Source organism: Protomyctophum parallelum, assembly GCF_964188405.1.
Source record: "Protomyctophum parallelum genome assembly, chromosome: 13".
Lineage (NCBI taxonomy): Eukaryota > Metazoa > Chordata > Actinopteri > Myctophiformes > Myctophidae > Protomyctophum > Protomyctophum parallelum.
The window spans coordinates 44702921-44722734 of NC_139708.1; the positions used below are offsets into that span (position 1 = coordinate 44702921).

The window sequence follows — 19814 nt, forward strand, 5'->3', positions numbered from 1 at the left end:
GTTGCATTTTAGAATATGCAAGGAGAACAAAGAACAAGTGTGTCAACTATGTGACAAGAAATTGGCGTATCACATACGGGATGGCCCAAGTGGAATCCGCGGCGAAAATTTCACGCATGGGACGAGGGAAACTCCTGGGCTCCGAGGGACTTCCAGGCGCGCTAATATGCGCCGCGGTCATCCGCACTTTTCTACCCCAAGAAAGAGCCTTGTCGGAAGGGTCTGAGAGTGGCGTAGACCGCGGCGCAAATTAGCGCGCCTGGAGCTCTGGTGGTGCTTTTTTTGGTGTTTTCACATCTGAGTTTCAATCGGAAGAGAAGCTAAATCCCTACATTTTCTGGATTATAGGCTATATATTTTTTATTTGAGAGGAAATGCCTGTGTCAGGCAGTTGACTTGTTACGGTCGGATGTTTTATTAAGCCCCCGTTGGGTTTCGAAGCGTCGACGATCTAAACAAATTTATATCGAAGCGTCGATCATCAAAAACGTGATCGAAGGTCAGCCCTAGTATGGAGGGAGGGGGGGGGGGGGTGGAAGTATATAAAATATGGATTGTACATGATTCCCCTAGGGAAACTAAGGTACAACCGTAGTGGTTCTAAAGATAGATACATTATGACTTGGACCCCTTTCATAGAGTTTGTAGACAGTCTGACGTTGGGCGACCTCTGGTTAGAGGCCCTCAGTAAGTAGACAGTTGGATATAGAGCAATTTACTATTTAACTGAATGATGGATACAATGTATGCAACCATAACCTGATGGAAAATGCTGTTTTACTTGTTTTTTTTTTTTTTGTTTTTTTTTCTTCTTACTATGTTCATTAGTACTTTCAATACTAGTTTACAAATTACTTTTACTGTCTTGTACTGTCTGTCTTTGTTTTATTTGTCTTGTTCTGACCTTGATTGGGGGGGGGGGGGGGATATTTACATGTCGGATACAACAAAATGTACACATGTTTATTCATTGCTGCATCAATAAAAAAGATAAAAAAAGTGTTTAAAAAAATAATATGGATTGTATCCAGTACCAGCACAGACAGGTCATCCAGCTGAAAGATATCATCAGGGACTCCAGAGTTCTTCAGGTTGTTGGCTCTGGCCACCACCGCCTGCACACACAAAATAAAACATTTAGGCCATTATTGTCTCCACCAGGCCGAAGGCATGGGGAAAGAGTATGTTTTGCACTCCGTCCGTCCGTCCGTCCGTGTGTGTGTGTGTCCGTCCGTGTGTCCGTGAGCAGCTACTCTCGGCCACCGTTAACCCGGTCGATGCCAAATTTTGCACACACACTCCCTGGATGCCAACGATGAACCTCTGCCCCAAACTTTCCAGAACGGCCTGTTATAGCGCCACCAGGAGGCCGCTTTGTGCAAAACAAGTTTTTGCACAGTACACCTACAGATTTTGTCCAAACATCACGCAAATTGGTACACAGTCTCTCTAGAGTCTAGAGCCATTCAACGAAACCGGTCTTTCAGATTTCTCAGACTCCATCCTGATTGGTTAAGATTGGCTTCCAAAGTTCACAGGAGTGCTCAGTTTCAAACAGATGTCCTACATTCCTATCCTGGTGGAGACCTGTGCCCAGAAGGGCACTTTTTCTAGTTATTATTATTATGATACGTTTCATGCAAAGAAATAATGAAACATGAGTGAACATTGTGTGTGTGTGTGTGTTAAGGCTGTACCCTAGCCCTGTTTTTAGGACTCGAACCTTTTCGAGCGAACCTTCAAACCATTCGTTTCTAATTAATTTTAAAAATAACCTCGGCAGGGGGGGGGGATTATTAATAACATCTAAACATGTAACATGTAAACACAAGTAAGTAAACATAGTACTCTTACTATGGGGGGAAACGAATGGTTCAAGCCCATTCATTAAGATTCTAGTGCCAACCCTAACGAGCGAAGGTTCAAACCCTGAATGTTCAGGGACAGCCTTAGTGTTTGTGTGTGTGTGTGTGTGTGTGTGTGTGTGTGTGTGTGTGTGTGTGTGTGTGTGTGTGTGTGTGTGTGTGTGTGTGTTAGTTACCCGTAGGTTAGGTAGGCTGGACAGTTCTCCATGTAATGTTGTCAGACTGTTGTGACTCACTGAAAGATGCTCCTGAGAAGGGAGAGAGAAAAACAGAGGTTAATAATAATAATAATAATAATACACAGAGCCAGGAGCACGGTGGCGCAGTCGGTAGCGCTGCCGCGGCCTCACAGCTAGTTACTAAGGTCCTGGGTTCGATTCCTGCTTGGACTCCTCACGCATTGAACGAAGCATGAGGTCAGTCCATAGCTTTCCCCCAGGTTGGCAGGAGGAGTGTAAGCGCCCAGGATTACATTAGAGAATTAACACCGGGTGAAAATAAATGGTCAGCTAAATTTGTGGGATCCTTTTTCTTTTTAACCCATTTTGGGCGGGGGAACCCCTTTTGGTGTTAGCATTATGTCGTGCTTTAGCTATTGAAAAATAGCAGATCTACAAGCTCATAGCGCGCCACCGAGTGGCGCGCTACGAGCTTGTAGGTCTGCTATTTTTTTTAAATCGAAGAGCGACTGACATATCAGACATTTTTAGAATCTGATCTCAGGTCAGAATGGAAAACTGTCAGGATGTAAAATAATTTTTTTTAATCTGACCTCAGGTCAGAATGGGTTCATAAATAAATAATACACCCACACACAGCAGTTCTGAAACTACACAAACATTATGGATCTACCCTAAACGAGGCATATTGTGCTCCGTTGTTAAGATGCAGCACTTGCACTGAAACCGCCATTACTGCCGACACCAGCATGTGCATTACCTCACCACAACAACACGCAGACGGGTGTGAGATGGGTGGCAGAGATAGCAGACTAATGTTATTGATGTGCTCCATTAAAAAACATTTAGTGCCGGAAGTGCCTTCAAAATAGAGGCTATAGAGTGCCAGAGTTGTCTGATCGCTTTTACTTTGAAAGCCATGAACCGGAAACACTTGCCTAAAAAAGTTGACTTTACAAAGAGACCTCAGATCTCCGATCATCTTAATATATTTTTTTACGCTCCAAAAAGCGTTCATATTTTGCGGGAGAGACGGACGAGGAGCAGAAATGAAGCGCCAGCATATCGATCCGTTCATCACCACGGAGAGCGCCCTGGATTAGGAGATACGAGTCATTCTTTCCGCCGCGCTAACATGGGAGTCAATGACAAGCTAATAGTTGCACTGAGCGTTAGCATACGGCAAGCGAAAAGCGAAATGCCAAAAAGAAAAATAGGAAAAATTCTGAATATTCTTATCTCGCCCCGCGTCGCTGGGACGTCGCTAGGACGTCAAAGGTACTAATATTTCGGGATCCTTATGACGTTTCCAGACGTCCTATGTACAGAATCTGTTAAAAAAGATCATATGTATAGCATAGCTGTCGGCGTCTATCCGTGACCCGTTGTTCACATACCTCCGTAGATCTAGGACATGGAGATTAGATAATCCATTACACATTAAAGCATAAAACTGTTTTCTCAGTGAGGTCGTGCTGCAGTGCACACCTTGTACTGATAAGTCTAAAATGCAGGGAATTAAGATTGTGGATTGACTGAAACTTTCTAACCCTAAATGGTGCATTTTTATATAGCGCCTTTCTCCAAAGGCATTGCTGTTTACATTCACCTTCACACACACATTCATACACCGATTGCGGCGGAAGCCATGCAAGGTATACCAACCAGCACATCGGGAGCAATTTGGGGTTCAGTGTCCAAGGACACTTCGACATGTAGACAGGAGGAGGAGCCGGGATTCGGACCGCCGACCCACGGATCACTGGACGACCTGCTCTACCTCCTGAGCCACGCGCCAATAGTTTATTTTCAATGAGACCTGCGTTTTTGCTCGGAGAAGTCACAGTGCGACAATGCAAGCGTATTTTACGTGAGTGCGGTCCCGTGAATTTGTTGCGCTCGTGCTCGTTGCGTGCACACGCCTGCGACTCACCAGACCTGGATTCTGTTTGTTTTTTTTACGCTTCTTCAACAGACCTGGAGGAGACATGTGTATTTGTGTATCTGCAACAACGCCTGCGTTCCTCGCATCACGTTTGTAAGGCCCTCAATGCATCGGATCCCAGTGCTATTAATGATAGGAATTCTCTATGCCTCTATTATGTGAATTAGGTCTGGCTAATAATGTGTGTGAAGAATGCCTGAAGAAGAGAAGACCTCACCAGCTTCTGCAGAGAGGCCAGCTCCTCTGGGAGGTAACACAGTCCCGTCCTGTTCAGTTTCAGCCATCGCAGGCTGCTCATCTGCTTGACATGCTCCGGGAAATAACCGCCCTGAAGGTAGTATAGATAAGAGGAGGGGAGAAAAGGTGAGGAAAGGATTATCATCAACGGTCATGACATCAGGTTCAGGATAATTTATTTGTTTGTCCCCGTGGGGCGATTTGGTTTACAGCAAGGCATAACACAGGCAGGTAACATGAAACACAAAAACACAGTAAAAAGGCACATAGTACACATAGAACATTAAAACAGGATGGCAGTTCAAGGTATCAGTGTAACATTATAATTCATAACTTTTCCAGAACATTTGTATAAATAATTAATACAGGTGAGTCAGGTGACAAGTTACCTCCTCCTATCGGCATTTAGAGCCTGGATAGCTACAGCAGAGCTGCCAACCTGCACACATTTTGTGTACCAAACTACCAACCACGCAATTCTAGGTGTCTATACGCCTAGAATTGCGTGGTTGGTACACAAAATGTGTGCAGGTTGGCAGCTCTGCTACAGGCACGAAGGAGAACTTATACCATAATAACTACAAGGACAGATGAATGTCAACAGCGGCATCATGTTGTACGTATCGTATAGCACTGTTTCCCCCAAAACGGGCTCATTTTTATGGCTCCCCAATTATTTGTCGTTTCCTACATTTTGTTTTGAATTATTATCACTTGAATTATTATCACTTCGAAAACATCCCCCCACCACAAAAAAAAGCTAAACTTTTCATGAATTAAAACTATTTTCCCTCCAGTCATTTATGAAGAAAATCTAAAGAAATTCTATAAGTTAGAACACTTTTTTTAGTAGTGATCGAGCCGATCTACACGCTCACAACGTGGAGCATCAATCACATCACGTTGTGAGCTTGTAGATCTGCTATTTTTTACTAGATTGGTTCCCGGGCAAATGTCGGATTTCTGTTTGGGTCACGGGCCAAAAGGTTTGGGAACCACTGATGAGAGAGAGAACACAACACCAACTGTAGTTCAGATCAGCCAACGCAGGGAAGCTGGAAGTACCCTCACTAAAATTGCCGGGACAACGCTCCACACGTCCTAAACTCTTCTCCCTTCTGGCTCCAAAACTATGGAATGCACTTCCCATTGCAGTCAGAACTGCAGCATCACTCCCAATCTTCCGCCGTAGTCTGAAAACCCACCTTTTCAGACTCCATCATAGCCCATAGCACTTACCCTACCCCCTTAGATAGGATTTCTGTAGACTTCAATAGCATTTGATAGACTTATAGACTTGTAGACAGCACTATAATTGCATTGTATGTAGTCATAGCACGTCATAGTACATATGTATAGCATAGTAGTATAGTATATATGTATAGTTTATATGTATATGTATGTGTTTCATTATATTATAGATATTCCACTGTTACTTTCTTAGCTTATGCATGTTTCATGATAAATGTTTTTATGTGATGTATTCCCATGCTTTTTTGTTCTTGCTTAATGTAAATCGCTCTGGATTAAGAGCGTCTGCTAAATTGTAAATTGTAGTTCTCACAAATCATCCGACTAAAATATGTACATAATATAATCCTGGGTAGTTTACAGAGTAGGATTTGTGTATCTCTGCAACTGGCAGAGATCGCAATGAACAGGGCCAAAACACTTTGGAAAAGTACTCGTTTGTGATTTCACTTGATCAAACCTATTTTTTAACCTTCTCTTATTGCAATTTGCTCTCTTGTGATACTCTTGCGACTTGTACTTTGCTGCTACTGTGTATTGTCTTTTGTGTATTGTCTGTCTGTTTTAAAAAGCGTTGATGCACTAATGCACTTTTGCCCAAGACAAATTTCCCCTCGTGGGACAATAAAGTATATCTCATCTCATCTCATCTAACGTTCCAGATTCAGACTACAAAATAAATAATTTAAATGTATGACGCCTGCCTGATATCAGTCAGAATAGAGACAGAAATGGTGCCTTATCTGCCGATACTGTATGTAGAAATCATCAGACATACAATATCTCATTCTGTCCAATCACTATTAGGCATTACGTTATGCTTTAGCTATTGAAAAATAGCTGATCTACAAGCTCATAGCGCGCCAGCAAACATAGCTTTTTCAGAAAACTGTCAGGATGTAGAAGACATTTATATAATCTGATCTCAGGTCAAAATGGGTTAATGTTTGCGTTTACACAAACATTGACCATTCATTCATTAAAACTGACCATTCATTCATTATCAAATTCAATGGCATTTAATGTTTGTATTTACACACTAAAAGCTGGACATAGGAGCCCCTCAAAATATATACTGTATCAGAATGGTATGGGTATAAGTCGATACTTTCTCTTATATGGACTGATTGATTGAATACTTTAACAATTTGCAGAAGAAAAAAAAAGCTCAGGAAAGTAATTATTAGGGATGACAAACTGACCTGGGAATGTAAGCCTGTGTTGACTAAACTAAAACAGCATAATCTGGCACTGCATGGCACTGCCAGTTTGATGTTTTTGGCAGACAATAATAATCCCAAAACTCTACAGATTGTTTTGTCCCAATATGGCCAACAATGAGATCATGACATTTTCCACACACGTGCATAATGTGTCAACATACAGTACAGGGTACAGGAAAGGATGAAGTCATCACCCTCCCTCTTCCTGCTTGCTTTGCCCTTGCAGGGTGTGAGTGACTAACCAATTTGGCAATCGCAATTTGGGTATGCTAGCAACTAAATTGATTTGTAAATGTTGAACCTACAGTACTGTAGCTTGAAGGCAGATGAAAACACCACAATGTAAACAACTTACAAGCTACCAATATTGTCTGTTTGTTAGACTCTAACAAACCTAGCTGCTTCCATGGCAGAGAGGCTCTGCTATTGATAAGATGAATTGATGTAGTTGAAGTGATTTGTTAGATAGCAGATGATGACAAAGCTAATTTACCGACAGACTGACATGGCAGCTAGCTATAAAGCCATACTATACAAACAGTACAGTCACTTAATGCAATCATGCCAGACCCAGGCTGTGTCAGCTGTTACATTGCTGCCTGGCGAGACTGCTATTTATATCTCCATGTGGGTCAAAACAAACAATTGTGATGTCATTATGTAGCCAAAGACCTGTTCAAAAATCTGTTCTTATATGGCCCTCTATCTCAACATTGTTAAACCGGCTTAGTGGTGTAAAGTTATGAGAAAGCCCATGGCTATGCTAGAAAGTTAGCCAACAATTACTGAACCAACAACATTTACAGTTTGAGTAACACTAGCCAGATGTCTTATTTTTATCTGATCTCTCCACACTGGACAGCCAAGAGATGTTAACTGGCTATCTATCCTATTATTCCCAAAACAGAACTAGAAGATGTTCTAATACACACCAGGGCCAGAATGTATTATTAAGCCAAGCCAAGACAGGAAAACTCATGTCAGTTTGACAACTGGCTAACGCCCAGTGCTAGTGTAAAGCTAAAGCCAGTGCAAGCTAAAAGTTAGCAGCTATAGCTCAGGCTAACATCGCTGTAGTTGCCTTGTAAACACTAGCAGCAGCTCGCTGGCTACCCGATCGTACATGTCCGCTAAACGGATATCAGTATCAAAACGCCACAAATAATACTAAAAGGGGAAAAAATGCTTACTTTGAAGTCGTTTCCACTGAGATCTACCCCCCTTATGAAGGGGAGAACTCCGGTCGCAGCCATTTCTGGTTCAGGATCTCAGCCCGTTGTGAGCTCAGCTGAAGTGTTGCTCTGATGCCAGCTAGTCTATTTTGGTTTCGGTAGCTGTGTGGCTGCGGGAGGAGGGAGGGTTGACTGACTGACCCGTTCTGACTCACTGGAAACCAGAGACAGAGTTACGACATTGAGGGGGCGGAAAAATAAGCGCTGTTCAGAGCCTTAGATATATAGACCACGGTGACCACCAAGTTTTCATTCCATTGAATGGGGGACGTTGATTGAATCAGATGTATAGACATAGACGGAGTTACTTCATGGGGCCAGTCCAATGGCGGCTTGACTCCTACTGTCCTACATACTAGACTTCTATTGAGAATGGGGAGTCCAACCAACTGTATTCACTGGGACAAGTCCTGGACCGGAAGTAGGCAGAAATGCATTGGACTCAGCTCAGCTTTAATGATCTTTATAAATCCCTTTATTTTAGATTTTTTTTCTTGTAGTAATAGTACAACATAAACATTAAAGAGACTTTAGTTGTTACTCTACAATACTTTAAAACAGTTGACATGTTGCACGCATGCTTAAAATAGCTCTTGTTTGCGCCGCCCTCGTTGAAAACAATGTATTTCCAACTGCAGCTTGTCCCAGTTCAGGCTGCAATGAACAGCGCTCGATCGGTTTCTGCCCCCTCAATGTCGTAACTCTTCTATTAGATGGCTCTGATCCAGCCTAGCTGTGTGTAGTGTAGTGTGACAAGCTGGAGTTTGAAATACATTGTTTTCAACGAGGGCGGCGCAAATATCAGCAGTTTTAGGCATGTGTGCAACATGACAAGTGTTTTAGAGTAGTAGTAGTACAAGTTGTGACAAGTTGTCACTATATACTTTAAAACTAGTTGACATGTTGTCACTGACAACTAAAGTCTCTGTAATGTGTAATGTTTAAAAACGAACCGTGTGTGTGTGTGTGTGTGTGTGTGTGTGTGTGTGTGTGTGTGTGTGTGTGTGTGTGTGTGTGTGTGTGTGTGTGTGTGTGTGTGTGTGTGTGTGTGTGTGTGTGTGTGTGTGTGTGTGTGTGTGTGTGTGTGTGTGTGTGTGTGTCTTGTGTGTGTGTGTCACAAGTGCGCAAACCCTGGGACAAAACAAGATATGTTGATAGAAATATTTTGTGTGAACTTGCCCTTTAATAATAACGGGACCGACCAATTTAAAGCGGCCACTTGGCGGCGCCAAAGATTGCATTGCACATTCTTATTTTTCCATTTCCAATCAATTTGTGGGTGTATGATGCTTCCTTATACAGTAAGCGACCTTTGGACATACCGGTAAATAGTAGCTTCAGATGGCACACGAGATAACCAATCTCACATCGCTGTATTGGTGTGAAGACCCATGAACCGTTTATCTCAGTCGTTGACTCGTTCTGACGGATCGTGACGCAATTAATTCACGGGTGATGATACAACGAAAATTGAATCAACTGCTACGATCGAGACCCAGCTGTGTGGTTGTTATTCCTTCCCTGCGCTAACGTTAGCTCGCCAGCTAACAGAAGGAAACAACATCAAGAAAACCAGCCTGATTGTTCTGCCTCGATCGGTTTCCAAAGATGGATAATCATAATGTCACGAGCTATAGCGTGCAGCTGTACATTTATGACCTGTCGAGGGGGATGGCCCGCAGCCTCAGTCCCATCATGTTAGGTGAGTGAGAGAGTGCTAAAACATCTGTCCCACATCTGTCCCTGTGGCGTGGGAGCGGTGTGGAAGCATTAACGTGGGGCGTGCCTGAGTGATGTGACTTCATGTGTGAGATATATTAATCCATTTAATTAAACTGTGATTTTTATAACGGGTAACAAGAAGAATTCCACACGTGTTTAACACGTTGTGTGTGTGTGTGTGTGTGTGTGTGTGTGTGTGTGTGTGTGTGTGTGTGTGTGTGTGTGTGTGTGTGTGTGTACCTGCTTGCTATGTTCATCACTTGTTGATCACAGCCTCTGTTTCTGTTGCCTTTCTCTTTACAGGGAAGCAACTGGACGGAATATGGTATGAATCTGATCTATTCACTGTTATCTTTTCATTGATTTAGTCTTAGTCTTTGATTGATTGATTGAAATATTTATTAACAGTTTGCAGAATTACAGTAACATTTCAAGCACAAACTCAATACAAAGACTGTTGACTGTGAGTGGACGACCCAATTAAGCATTTGCACTTGTTTACAAGAGGGTCCACCATGTTCAATTCATCAAAACATTTAGAGACGTACAAATAGACACTTCTATATAGTTAAAGAACAGAACAGGAATTCATCATAAAGGGAAGCAAAAAGGGAAAAGAAACATATAGGCCTACAGTGAGGGGAAAGCACCTGACTGTTACTTACCTCATAGGCACAGTAACATTAGGGCTATGATGATGACAGCTCCTTTGCATTTCCTATGGAACCATTTAGAACAAGTAGGCCAGACCTATTTCTGGTGTGAGCCCAGAGTTTAGAGTCAAGTCCAGTCTGTCTGTACCTACCTACTACAGCTCTGATTTTAGACTATAGTCACATATATAGGCCGATGCCATTCAACTGCATGGTAGGCCAGGTCTAGCCTGGGCACCATTTAATTTAGGGTATATGATCCTGTCGGGAGCGGATGATATCGTTAAGTCATGTTGTAGTATTGTTTTGTAGTCGACAGGCAGGAACAACAGGCGGCAACTTTATTGAGGGGAAAAGGAAGGTTCCTTCCTTTTTTCTCAATAAAAGCTACAGGCTATGAGAGCTTTTATTGAGGGAAAAGGACAATGGTTGGCTGCAGAGGTAAATGCAGATGCAGGTAGCATATATAATTTTTTATAAGTCTCTCACACACACACACACACACACACACACACACACACACACACACACACACACACACACACAGCGATGCAGGAGTCCTATGTTGGCTAGATTGCACTCTTGCATCACATATAATGCATTTGTTGGTGTTTTATATTCTTCCAGGCACACGGCCATAGTGGTGTACGGAGATGAGTTCTTCTTCGGTGGGATAGGGATCACCAGCTGTCCACCGGTGAGGTTTAAACAAAGGAAGTGACTGAATGTTTAGGCTTATATATATTACAGCAGTGCATATGACAGAATATGATGCACATAAACATAATATGCAGAGCTATATGGTAATATAGGACTACTATTGAGTAAAATTCTATTACTTTCCACCACTGGCACTGACACGGCAAACACTAGATATACAAACTGTGACTCTTTGTTGCTACCGAGCTTTTCAGTAGGACATTAAGTACTACATCAAGCCTATAAACATGATGCATGGTGGGTTTGGCCTACGGGTAATAATAGAACAATTATAGAACAGTACTACATCAAGCCTATAAACATGATGCATGGTGGGTAATAATAGAATGGATTACTGGCCGCATTGATTCCTGGCACTGGCCCCATACTGTGATGCGCTTGTAATGTAGTTGCCAAGTGCCCTTGATTATAAGACCTCTATGTTGGAGACTGAGCTCGGCATAGTCCTCTGCTCAGTGTATTGGTACTGCTCTTCCTTATAGGGTGGGTAGTAGAGAGGCTGCCTGGGAATCGGAAAGGTTAGGTTGCTGGTTTGACCCGTGGCTTGCAAAGTCTACCTGTGGAAGTGTCCCTATAAGCAAGACACTTAACCCATTCTGACCGCGGGCACCCATTTTGGTGTCGGCATCATGTTATGCTTTAGCTATTGAAAAATAGCAGATCTACAAGCTCATATCGCGCCACCGAGTGTCGCGATACGAGCTTGTAGGTCTGCTATTTTTGAAAAATCGAAGGGCGACTGACATTTCTAGAGTCTGATCTCAGGTCAGAATGGGTTTAATCAGACCAGTGTGTGTCCGGCGGAAACCTCGTATGAATCTGATCTCAGGTCAGAATGGGTTGACAGCCCGTACACTCACCTGAGCAGCTATGCTATGAGTGCTGAATCGCCTTCATCTTTGATTAAATGGTCATGCCCCTCTCCTACTAGTAGCAGGGGATAAAGTAATAATAATAATAATAATATACGATTTATATAGCGCTTTTCTGGGTACCCAAAGTCGCTTTACAGAAAGAAGTACAGACATATTTATTAGAAAACTATTTAAAAGGTTTAAAAGGTTAAAAACTAGAAATCAAAATCAAAAGAGGGGCAAACAAGAAGGGTGTGTGTGTGTGTGTGTGTGGGGGGGGGGTTATGTAGGGAAAGCCAGTTTGAAAAGGTGGGTTTTGAGTGTGCTTTTGAACATTTCGAAGGTGGGGGGGGCAGCTCTGATGTGAGTTGGGAGTGAGTTCCAGAGAGAAGGGGCAGCCACTGCGAAGGCCCTGTCTGTCTCCCCCATGTCCGTTTGTTGGATCTGTGGGGTTCCAGTTGGTCGGCAGTGCTTGACCTGAGGGAGCGGGAGGAGGGGACATGGCGGTTGATGAGTTCAGAGAGGTAGAGGGGGGCCTGGTTGTTGAGGGTTTTGTAGGTGATGGTGAAAGAACAGTTTTAGACCGCGACGAAGGGGCGGCGGCGCCGTCTCAATCGATACTTGAGCCACAACGAGAGACGCCACAGAGTGCGCTAAAGCGTGCACGTTATAGCGTGTCAAACGTTTCCGAACTTCGCTTATAGCCGACTCAACCCCCGTTGGAGTTGCAACCTGATATGGACAGAATAGTAAATCCTCATACCCCAGAGTGCCGCAAGTAGGGAAAGTGACCATTTACTCAAACGTGTAACCAAAACCTGTTTGGTGAAGCAGTAAAAGTAATCTCCCCTCCCCCATGGGACTATCCCTTAATGTAATCCTTAATCTACTCATTTGCTATGAATAATAAATAGTCTTATACTGGCTTCTCAGTGCCAGTGGCCTTAGTTGGAACTTTAGGAAGTCTATACATTCCCTTTGGCTCCAATAGTTAAAAATGTATCATCAGATCAATACATTTGTCTCTTAGAGAAACATTGGACCATAGACACCTGAATGATTCATTACGTACATGTCTGCAATAACCTTTGGACTGTGGAAACATGTTTTGTTTTGTTTTTTGTTTGCAGTAGTATAGTGCCCACATTATTTTAACCCCTTTTGGTGTTAGCATTATGTTATGCTTTAGCTATTGAAAAATAGCAGATCTACAAGCTCATATGCCACCGAGTGGCGCGCTACGAGCTTGTAGGTCTGCTATTTTTGAAAAGTCGTGAAAATGTGGCACAAATCTTTGAATATATATTCCTTCAGAGCGAACGTTTTGAAAATGTGTCGCAAATCTTTTAATATATATTCTTTCAGAGCGAACGTTTAAAAAAAAAACCTCAAATCTTTGCTTCTGGGAGGTCTCTCTCTTACAACATATTTTCAGATGAGGGTCCGGGGCCAAATATATAATTATAATCTTGGAGGTCCATGACATGAAAATGTTTGAGAACGACTGACATAGAAAACATTCAGAAAACTGTCATGATTTAGAAGACATTTGTAGAATCGTTCCCAGGTCTAAATGGGTTAAGAGACTAGCGCAGTGTGTAGAACCGCTGATCATCTGATCAACTTCACACACCCTTGATAGAAGTGTATTGTATTGTATGTGTGTTTGTATCACTGACTGTGTCTTTACACACAACGTCAATCATTTGGTGATGTGTGTGTGTGTGTGTGTCAGGGTGGGACAATGCTTGGTCCTCCAGACACAGTGGTGGAGCTCGGAGAGACTGAACTGTCAGAGGAGATCTTCATGGACTACCTTTCCTCCCTGGGAGAGAGCGCGTATAGGTGACACATGCGCGCGCACACACACACACACACACACACACACACACACACACACACACACACACACACACACACACACACACACACACACACACACACACACACACACACACACACACACACACACACACACACACACACACACACACACACACACACACACACACACACACACACACACACTTTTATATGTATTGTCTAGCAGTAGCAATCACTCTTAGCCATGCAGTGCAGTTATATACAGTAAAAGTCTTTGCAGAGGAAACTGTGTGAAATGTTGTTCTCCTATTATATTGAGAAATGTGTGTTCACCACTGTAGATTTGTGTTAACCATTTAACCACAAAAGTTGCAATTTATTAAAAAAAAAAAGTATCGACAATTTTTGAAAAATACCTGGTAGATTGTCTTTTTTCAGCAGAGAGACTTGGTATAGGAGAAAAAAGAGCAGACTAAGTCCAGAGTCCACCAGGGTTAACTTAATAATAGTACGTACAGAGGGTTTAAGGGCGGGAACCCCTTTTGGTGTTAGCATTATGTTACAATTTAGCTATTGAAAAATAGCAGATCTACAAGCTCATAGCGCGCCACCGAGTGGCGCGCTACGAGCTCGTAGGTCTGCTATTTTTGAAAAATCGAAGAACGACTGACATAGAAACGTAGCTTTTTCAGAAAACTGTCAGGATGTAGAAGACATTTTTAGAATCTGATCTCAGGTCAAAATGGGTTAAGTGGTTAAAATGGAGCCTATAGCAGCTGTTGCATAACTTAAGCCACTGATATTGGTCCTCTCATTCTTTTCTCAGAGGTGACAAGTACCGCTTGTTTGAACACAACTGCAACACCTTCACCAACGAGGTGGCTCTATTTTTGAAAAATCGAAGAACGACTGACATAGAAACGTAGCTTTTTCAGAAAACTGTCAGGATGTAGAAGACATTTTTAGAATCTGATCTCAGGTCAAAATGGGTTAAGTGGTTAAAATGGAGCCTATAGCAGCTGTTGCATAACTTAAGCCACTGATATTGGTCCTCTCATTCTTTTCTCAGAGGTGACAAGTACCGCTTGTTTGAACACAACTGCAACACCTTCACCAACGAGGTGGCTCAGTTCCTCACGGGCCAAACCATCCCCTCCTACATCACCGACCTCCCGTCCGAAGTCCTGTCTACGTGAGTGGAGCTCAGAAATGGCCTTATGTTGATTCCTGGTATAGAGCGTCGCAGTCCCTCCCCCTTTCAGAACGACGAGTGGCCCAGGAAATGAATCCCAATGCATTTTTCCCCATAGGCTTTTCTTAAAGTATTTCTTTAAAGACAGTTACGCCACGGACAAAGCCAACTCGGTTCGTGACAAATCATGACAATGAACACAATATTTTGGGGCCGATCAAATCATTAGAAAGAAGAAAATATAGGCAGGAGACAACACTATTTGTTTTGTTTTTCTTCTTATAAATTATTTGATCGGCCCCAAAACATTGTGTTCATTGTCATGATTTGTCACGATCCGAGTTGGCTTTGTCCGCGGCGTAACCGTCTTTAAATAAATACTTTAAGAAAAGCCTATGGGGAAAAATGCAATGGGATTCATTTCCTGGGCCACTCGTCATTCTGAAAGGGGGTGGGACTGCGACGCTCTATTGATGGGTAATTTGCAGTAACTACCACTAAACTTATGAAGTGATGGTTTTTGCATGCAGTACTTTGCTGGCCGCTCTCCATGTGGGTGGAAGCCATGGAACAGGGACCGCTAAACGGCTACAGAGCTTTGTTGAACACTCGCTTGAAGAAGCTATATAATCCGCAGGTCAAGATACAGGACTTGAACCTGGGATGCAGGCGGCTTCTCTAATCTCTATTCACTGCGCCACCGCTCTGTCTGTCTGTCTGTCTGTCTGTCTGGCTGACATTTTATCTCTTCATTCTGCAGCAAAAGTATTCGGATGTTGCCTTTGTGCTACCGTATATTGTCTTCATTTAAGAGGACACAAGCAGCAGTGACTTGTGTAGTTCTATTTCAAGACGGATGCTTCATTGCTCACATACATAATACATAGAAATAGTCATCAGGGATCATAATCAAGCTAAGAATATCTGTCTAACAGTAGAATGTCTGAGTAATTGCGTATACACTGTAGAGTGCTATGTCTACATAATATGCTATTCAAGTTAAATAAGTTTAGCCTTTGCCTGTAACGTTGTGAACTGATTTCAGACGTTCTGCTCATGGGAGATCTGTTCCTATATCTCTCGTTTACTTTACGTTGCATAGGACAGCGACGTTTTAAAGTATTGTATTCTGATGTGAGCAGCATTGCGTGTAGGGAGGAAAGGTGTCTGAACCATAGACCAGTTTTAAAACAGTGGGACTTTAAAACTATCAAACTACAAAAATGAACTACAAAATAACGTGTTCCTTCCACGCGCTACGTCCAACCAGGGAAACTCCCCCCTGTCAGGTGTAAAAGGAGCAACTTGGACACTCAGGCATGAAGGAAGCATGAGTTCAAGTCCGTTGCTCTCCCCTTGTCCCCCATATATGGGGACTAGGTTGGCGGAGGGTGTGTAGAGCCCAGGATCACAGATGATTGACACAGGGGTGAAAAATGGGTTACAAAAATCATGGGATAAAAAAATATATATATAAAAAAAAAAAACTACAAAATTTAATTAAATCCTTTTTAGGTTGAAACGGAATCCATTATCCTAACTCATCCTCCTACATTGCATGAACAAACACTTGAACAACCCATCATAGATGCAAACAGATACACAGACAGACACATCTGAGTAATATTTCTGATTACTTTAACAGGCTTATATATTAAACACTAAAAAGGAATTAAATCTTCTCCTGTATCTTTCTCCCCTCTCTCTCTCTCTCTGTAGGCCGTTTGGACAGATACTCCGGCCCATCCTAGACTCCATCCACATCTCCCCTCCTGGCGGTAACGTCATCAACGGGGGGCGTCACAACTAAAATCAAGCACGCCCCAAAAGTCGCCAAACAATTTCCAGGTCACTTCCATTGTAATCAGGCTGTCTTTTTTTGTTTGTTTTGTCTCTTTTTTGGAGCGCTTGTGAACAAGGTCTCATGTGATTGTTTATGTGAGTATAGGGAGGAGGACTATATGGCCTTGCCACTAAAGGTTCAGGTTTATTTGTCATGTGTATAGATACAGAGTATAAATACAATGACAATTATTTTGCTCAGAGCACTCTCAGTCTTACACACACAGGACATAAACAAACAAAAAAAAGAGTGACAAAACAGTGCAATACAGTTCAAGGCCAGCTGTTCAGCAGCCTGACTGCCTGGAGGGTAGAAACTGCTACTGAGACGGGTGGTACGAGATTTGATCCTCTTGGTAGCGTTTTTTTGGAAGGGAGTAGTTTGAACAGTGACTCCAAACTGTTTGGGGTGCCTGTTTTTTAACCACAGCAGGGAACTGGGGAAGATGGCACGGTGGCCCTCAGCACACGTTAAGCCCTTCAGGTGAAAAGAAACCGCCGGTGACTCGTCGTGTATCAGAGTTTGCGTCATGGCGGTCAGCATCCCCAAACAGGCCAACTCGTCTGAGGAAGACAGTAAAGAGAACGGCGGCGTGGACCTGCACTCGTCGAGGGGAATTGACAATGTTTACAGGTGTGAAAGAGCAGGCACACATATTTTCTGTATAAGCTCCCTATATGATTTGCCGTTATATAAAATATAGTCATATATAGGATGGAGAAAGATAAGCAAAGGAATAGGCGAGATAACAGGACGACAACAAAAAAGAATGATGCAGAATATCACCGTCTCTTTTGCAAGTAAAAGCAGGACTTAATAGCAGACAGTGACACATAATATTCTGCATTGCATTGACACATCAGACCATTTGGCCGAGATGTGGCTGCTAGTGCCAACTGCAATGGAATTAACCTGGATCTTCTCCATATTGGCATCGATGGATATGTCGCAGTTATTGTTAATGGCGAAATAGTGAAAGGGGGGGCTGAATCTCAGTGAGTCTGGTTGAGCTTTGTTTTTTGTTTTTTTTCCTTTTCTTTAGTTCTTTTGTACGTGGAACTCTCTCTTTGGAGTTTGACGAGTGTAATTTAAATTAGTTTGAATTATTATTCAAGGTATTATTATTTAGCATGGAGATTCTGAAGCATAATTTATACTGATTGTGTCGGTCATGTAAAATAACAGAAAAAATCTGTTGTTTTCGGTGAACAATGCAGTCGTATGACGACGTATATACATTTAGCTTAATAGTAGAGGGGACTAAATTTGTATATGTATACAATTACCTTATTACAGTGGATTAAGGTGTGTATTCACTTCTGAAATATAAATCCTGAATAAACTAACTGCTAAATGAAATGATAATAATAACAAGGTTGTATCGATACAGTGATCATGCAAAGTGTACAGTGTAATTATATGGTCTAATAGTTGAAAGTTATATTTACACACTTGCAAATACATTATGTATTGCATTAGGAGGAGTTGTACCTCATGGTTTGGCAGTAGTCTAGTTGTGCATATTTAAAGGTTAATACATGGGCTATAATGCATTGAAATAAGGTCATCGTAAAGTCAGATTTTTACTGGGCTACAGTATGTTTAGTCTCATGGGAGGACTGCTGATCCCAGATCCAGTGATTTGTTCTCCATGGTTCACATTCCCTGCTCACCAGACCAATTGCTATAGTCCCATAGGAGAGATGAAACCAGTTCATCTGTCTGGAGCAATAATTGGTCAAAATGTCTTAAGACTATGTGCTTCCCAATCCCATGGGGCACGGTGGCTTGGGGTTGACGAAAGGGCCTTTCTGTGTGGAGTTTGCATGTTCTCCCCGTGTCCCCTAGGGTATAGGTACCCTCACAATATATATATATATTTTAATATCTATGTCTAAAACCCCTGGCTATCCGGGGCGCCTGATGGAGGGGAAAGGAACTGGTCGGAATAACGTGTTCCTTCCACGCGCTACGTCCGGCCGGGGAAATCCCCCTCTGTCAGGTGAAAAGAAGCAGCTTGGACTCCTCATGCATAGAAGGAAGCATGAGGTCAGTCCGCTGCCCCCCCCCCCCCAGATTGGCAGAGGAAGTGTAGCGCCCAGGATTACATTAGATTATTGACACTGGGTGGAAAAAAATGGGTTGCAAAATTGTGGGATAAAAATCAGGGAATACAAAGGTGGAAAAATTAAACAGAAAGCTAAATCGTAGTTAATCTGCATTCAGGTTTCAGGTTGATCTAGTCAGTAATGTGGGAATATGTTGTAAATGAGTTTTATATAGGTCTACATGATTCCCAGTGGTGTGCCACCAGAGTCATTAAGATTAAGATCAGTTTTTAATTATTGTATTATTTTAGATTAAACATGGCAGTAGCCTACACCAGACAATTCATTTTCAATAGTTTTGACATTTCCTGGGCACGAACATTGCCCAGGAAAGTATGCTCCTGGACAAACATGGGTCTGGCAACCCCATCAGCCACCAGAGTGTGTTTTATATAACAAACATGGGTCTGGCAACCCCATCAGCCACCAGAGTGTGTTTTATATAACAAACATGGGTCTGGCAACCCCATCAGCCACCAGAGTGTGTTTTATATAAAACAAACATGGGTCTGGCAACCCCATCAGCCACCAGAGTGTGTTTTATATAAAACAAACATGGGTCTGGCAACCCCATCAGCCACCAGAGTGTGTTTTATATAAAACAAACATGGGTCTGGCAACCCCATCAGCCACCAGAGTGTGTTTTATATAAAACAAACATGGGTCTGGCAACCCCATCAGCCACCAGAGTGTGTTTTATATAAAACAAACATGGGTCTGGCAACCCCATCAGCCACCAGAGTGTGTTTTATATAACAAACATGGGTCTGGCAACCCCATCAGCCACCAGAGTGTGTTTTATATAAAACAAACATGGGTCTGGCAACCCCATCAGCCACCAGAGTGTGTTTTATATAACAAACATGGGTCTGGCAACCCCATCAGCCACCAGAGTGTACAGTACAGTACAGTACAGTACAGTACAGTACAGTACAGTACAGTACAGTACAGTACAGTACAGTACAC

General features: G+C 42.6%; 2 protein-coding genes across 3 annotated transcripts in view; one reads left to right on the top strand and one right to left on the bottom strand.

Moving 5' to 3' along the window:
- Positions 1 to 8028, bottom strand: part of flii (FLII actin remodeling protein) — a 45783-nt gene extending 37755 nt beyond the window's left edge. For both annotated transcript variants that reach the window (XR_014570185.1, XM_083780682.1), the window contains exons 1-4: positions 7891 to 8028; positions 4207 to 4317; positions 2042 to 2113; positions 1035 to 1115 (exon numbers count right to left, since the gene is read on the bottom strand). Coding sequence is in view for 1 of the 2 variants with exons in the window: in XM_083780682.1 (XP_083636808.1) it covers positions 1035 to 1115; positions 2042 to 2113; positions 4207 to 4317; positions 7891 to 7953 (327 nt within the window). In the remaining variant the exon portion in view is untranslated. The remainder of the gene's footprint in view (positions 1 to 1034; positions 1116 to 2041; positions 2114 to 4206; positions 4318 to 7890) is intronic.
- A 1250-nt stretch (positions 8029 to 9278) lies between these two features.
- Positions 9279 to 16847, top strand: desi1a (desumoylating isopeptidase 1a). Its single transcript, XM_083779901.1, has 6 exons — positions 9279 to 9634; positions 9958 to 9979; positions 10935 to 11004; positions 13617 to 13726; positions 14775 to 14897; positions 16617 to 16847. The coding sequence occupies exons 1-6, from the start codon at positions 9541 to 9543 to the stop codon at positions 16705 to 16707; spliced, it is 510 nt and encodes a 169-aa protein (XP_083636027.1). The 5' UTR covers positions 9279 to 9540; the 3' UTR covers positions 16708 to 16847.
- The last annotated feature ends 2967 nt before the right edge of the window (positions 16848 to 19814 follow it).

Bases quoted from the DNA above. Each gene is read 5' to 3' on its own strand.
- desi1a (XM_083779901.1), top strand. From the start codon at position 9,541: ATGGATAATCATAATGTCACGAGCTATAGCGTGCAGCTGTACATTTAT. The intron at 9,635-9,957 runs GTGAGTGAGAGA...TTCTCTTTACAG, and splicing joins CCTCAGTCCCATCATGTTAG to GGAAGCAACTGGACGGAATA. The intron at 9,980-10,934 runs GTATGAATCTGA...ATATTCTTCCAG, and splicing joins AAGCAACTGGACGGAATATG to GCACACGGCCATAGTGGTGT.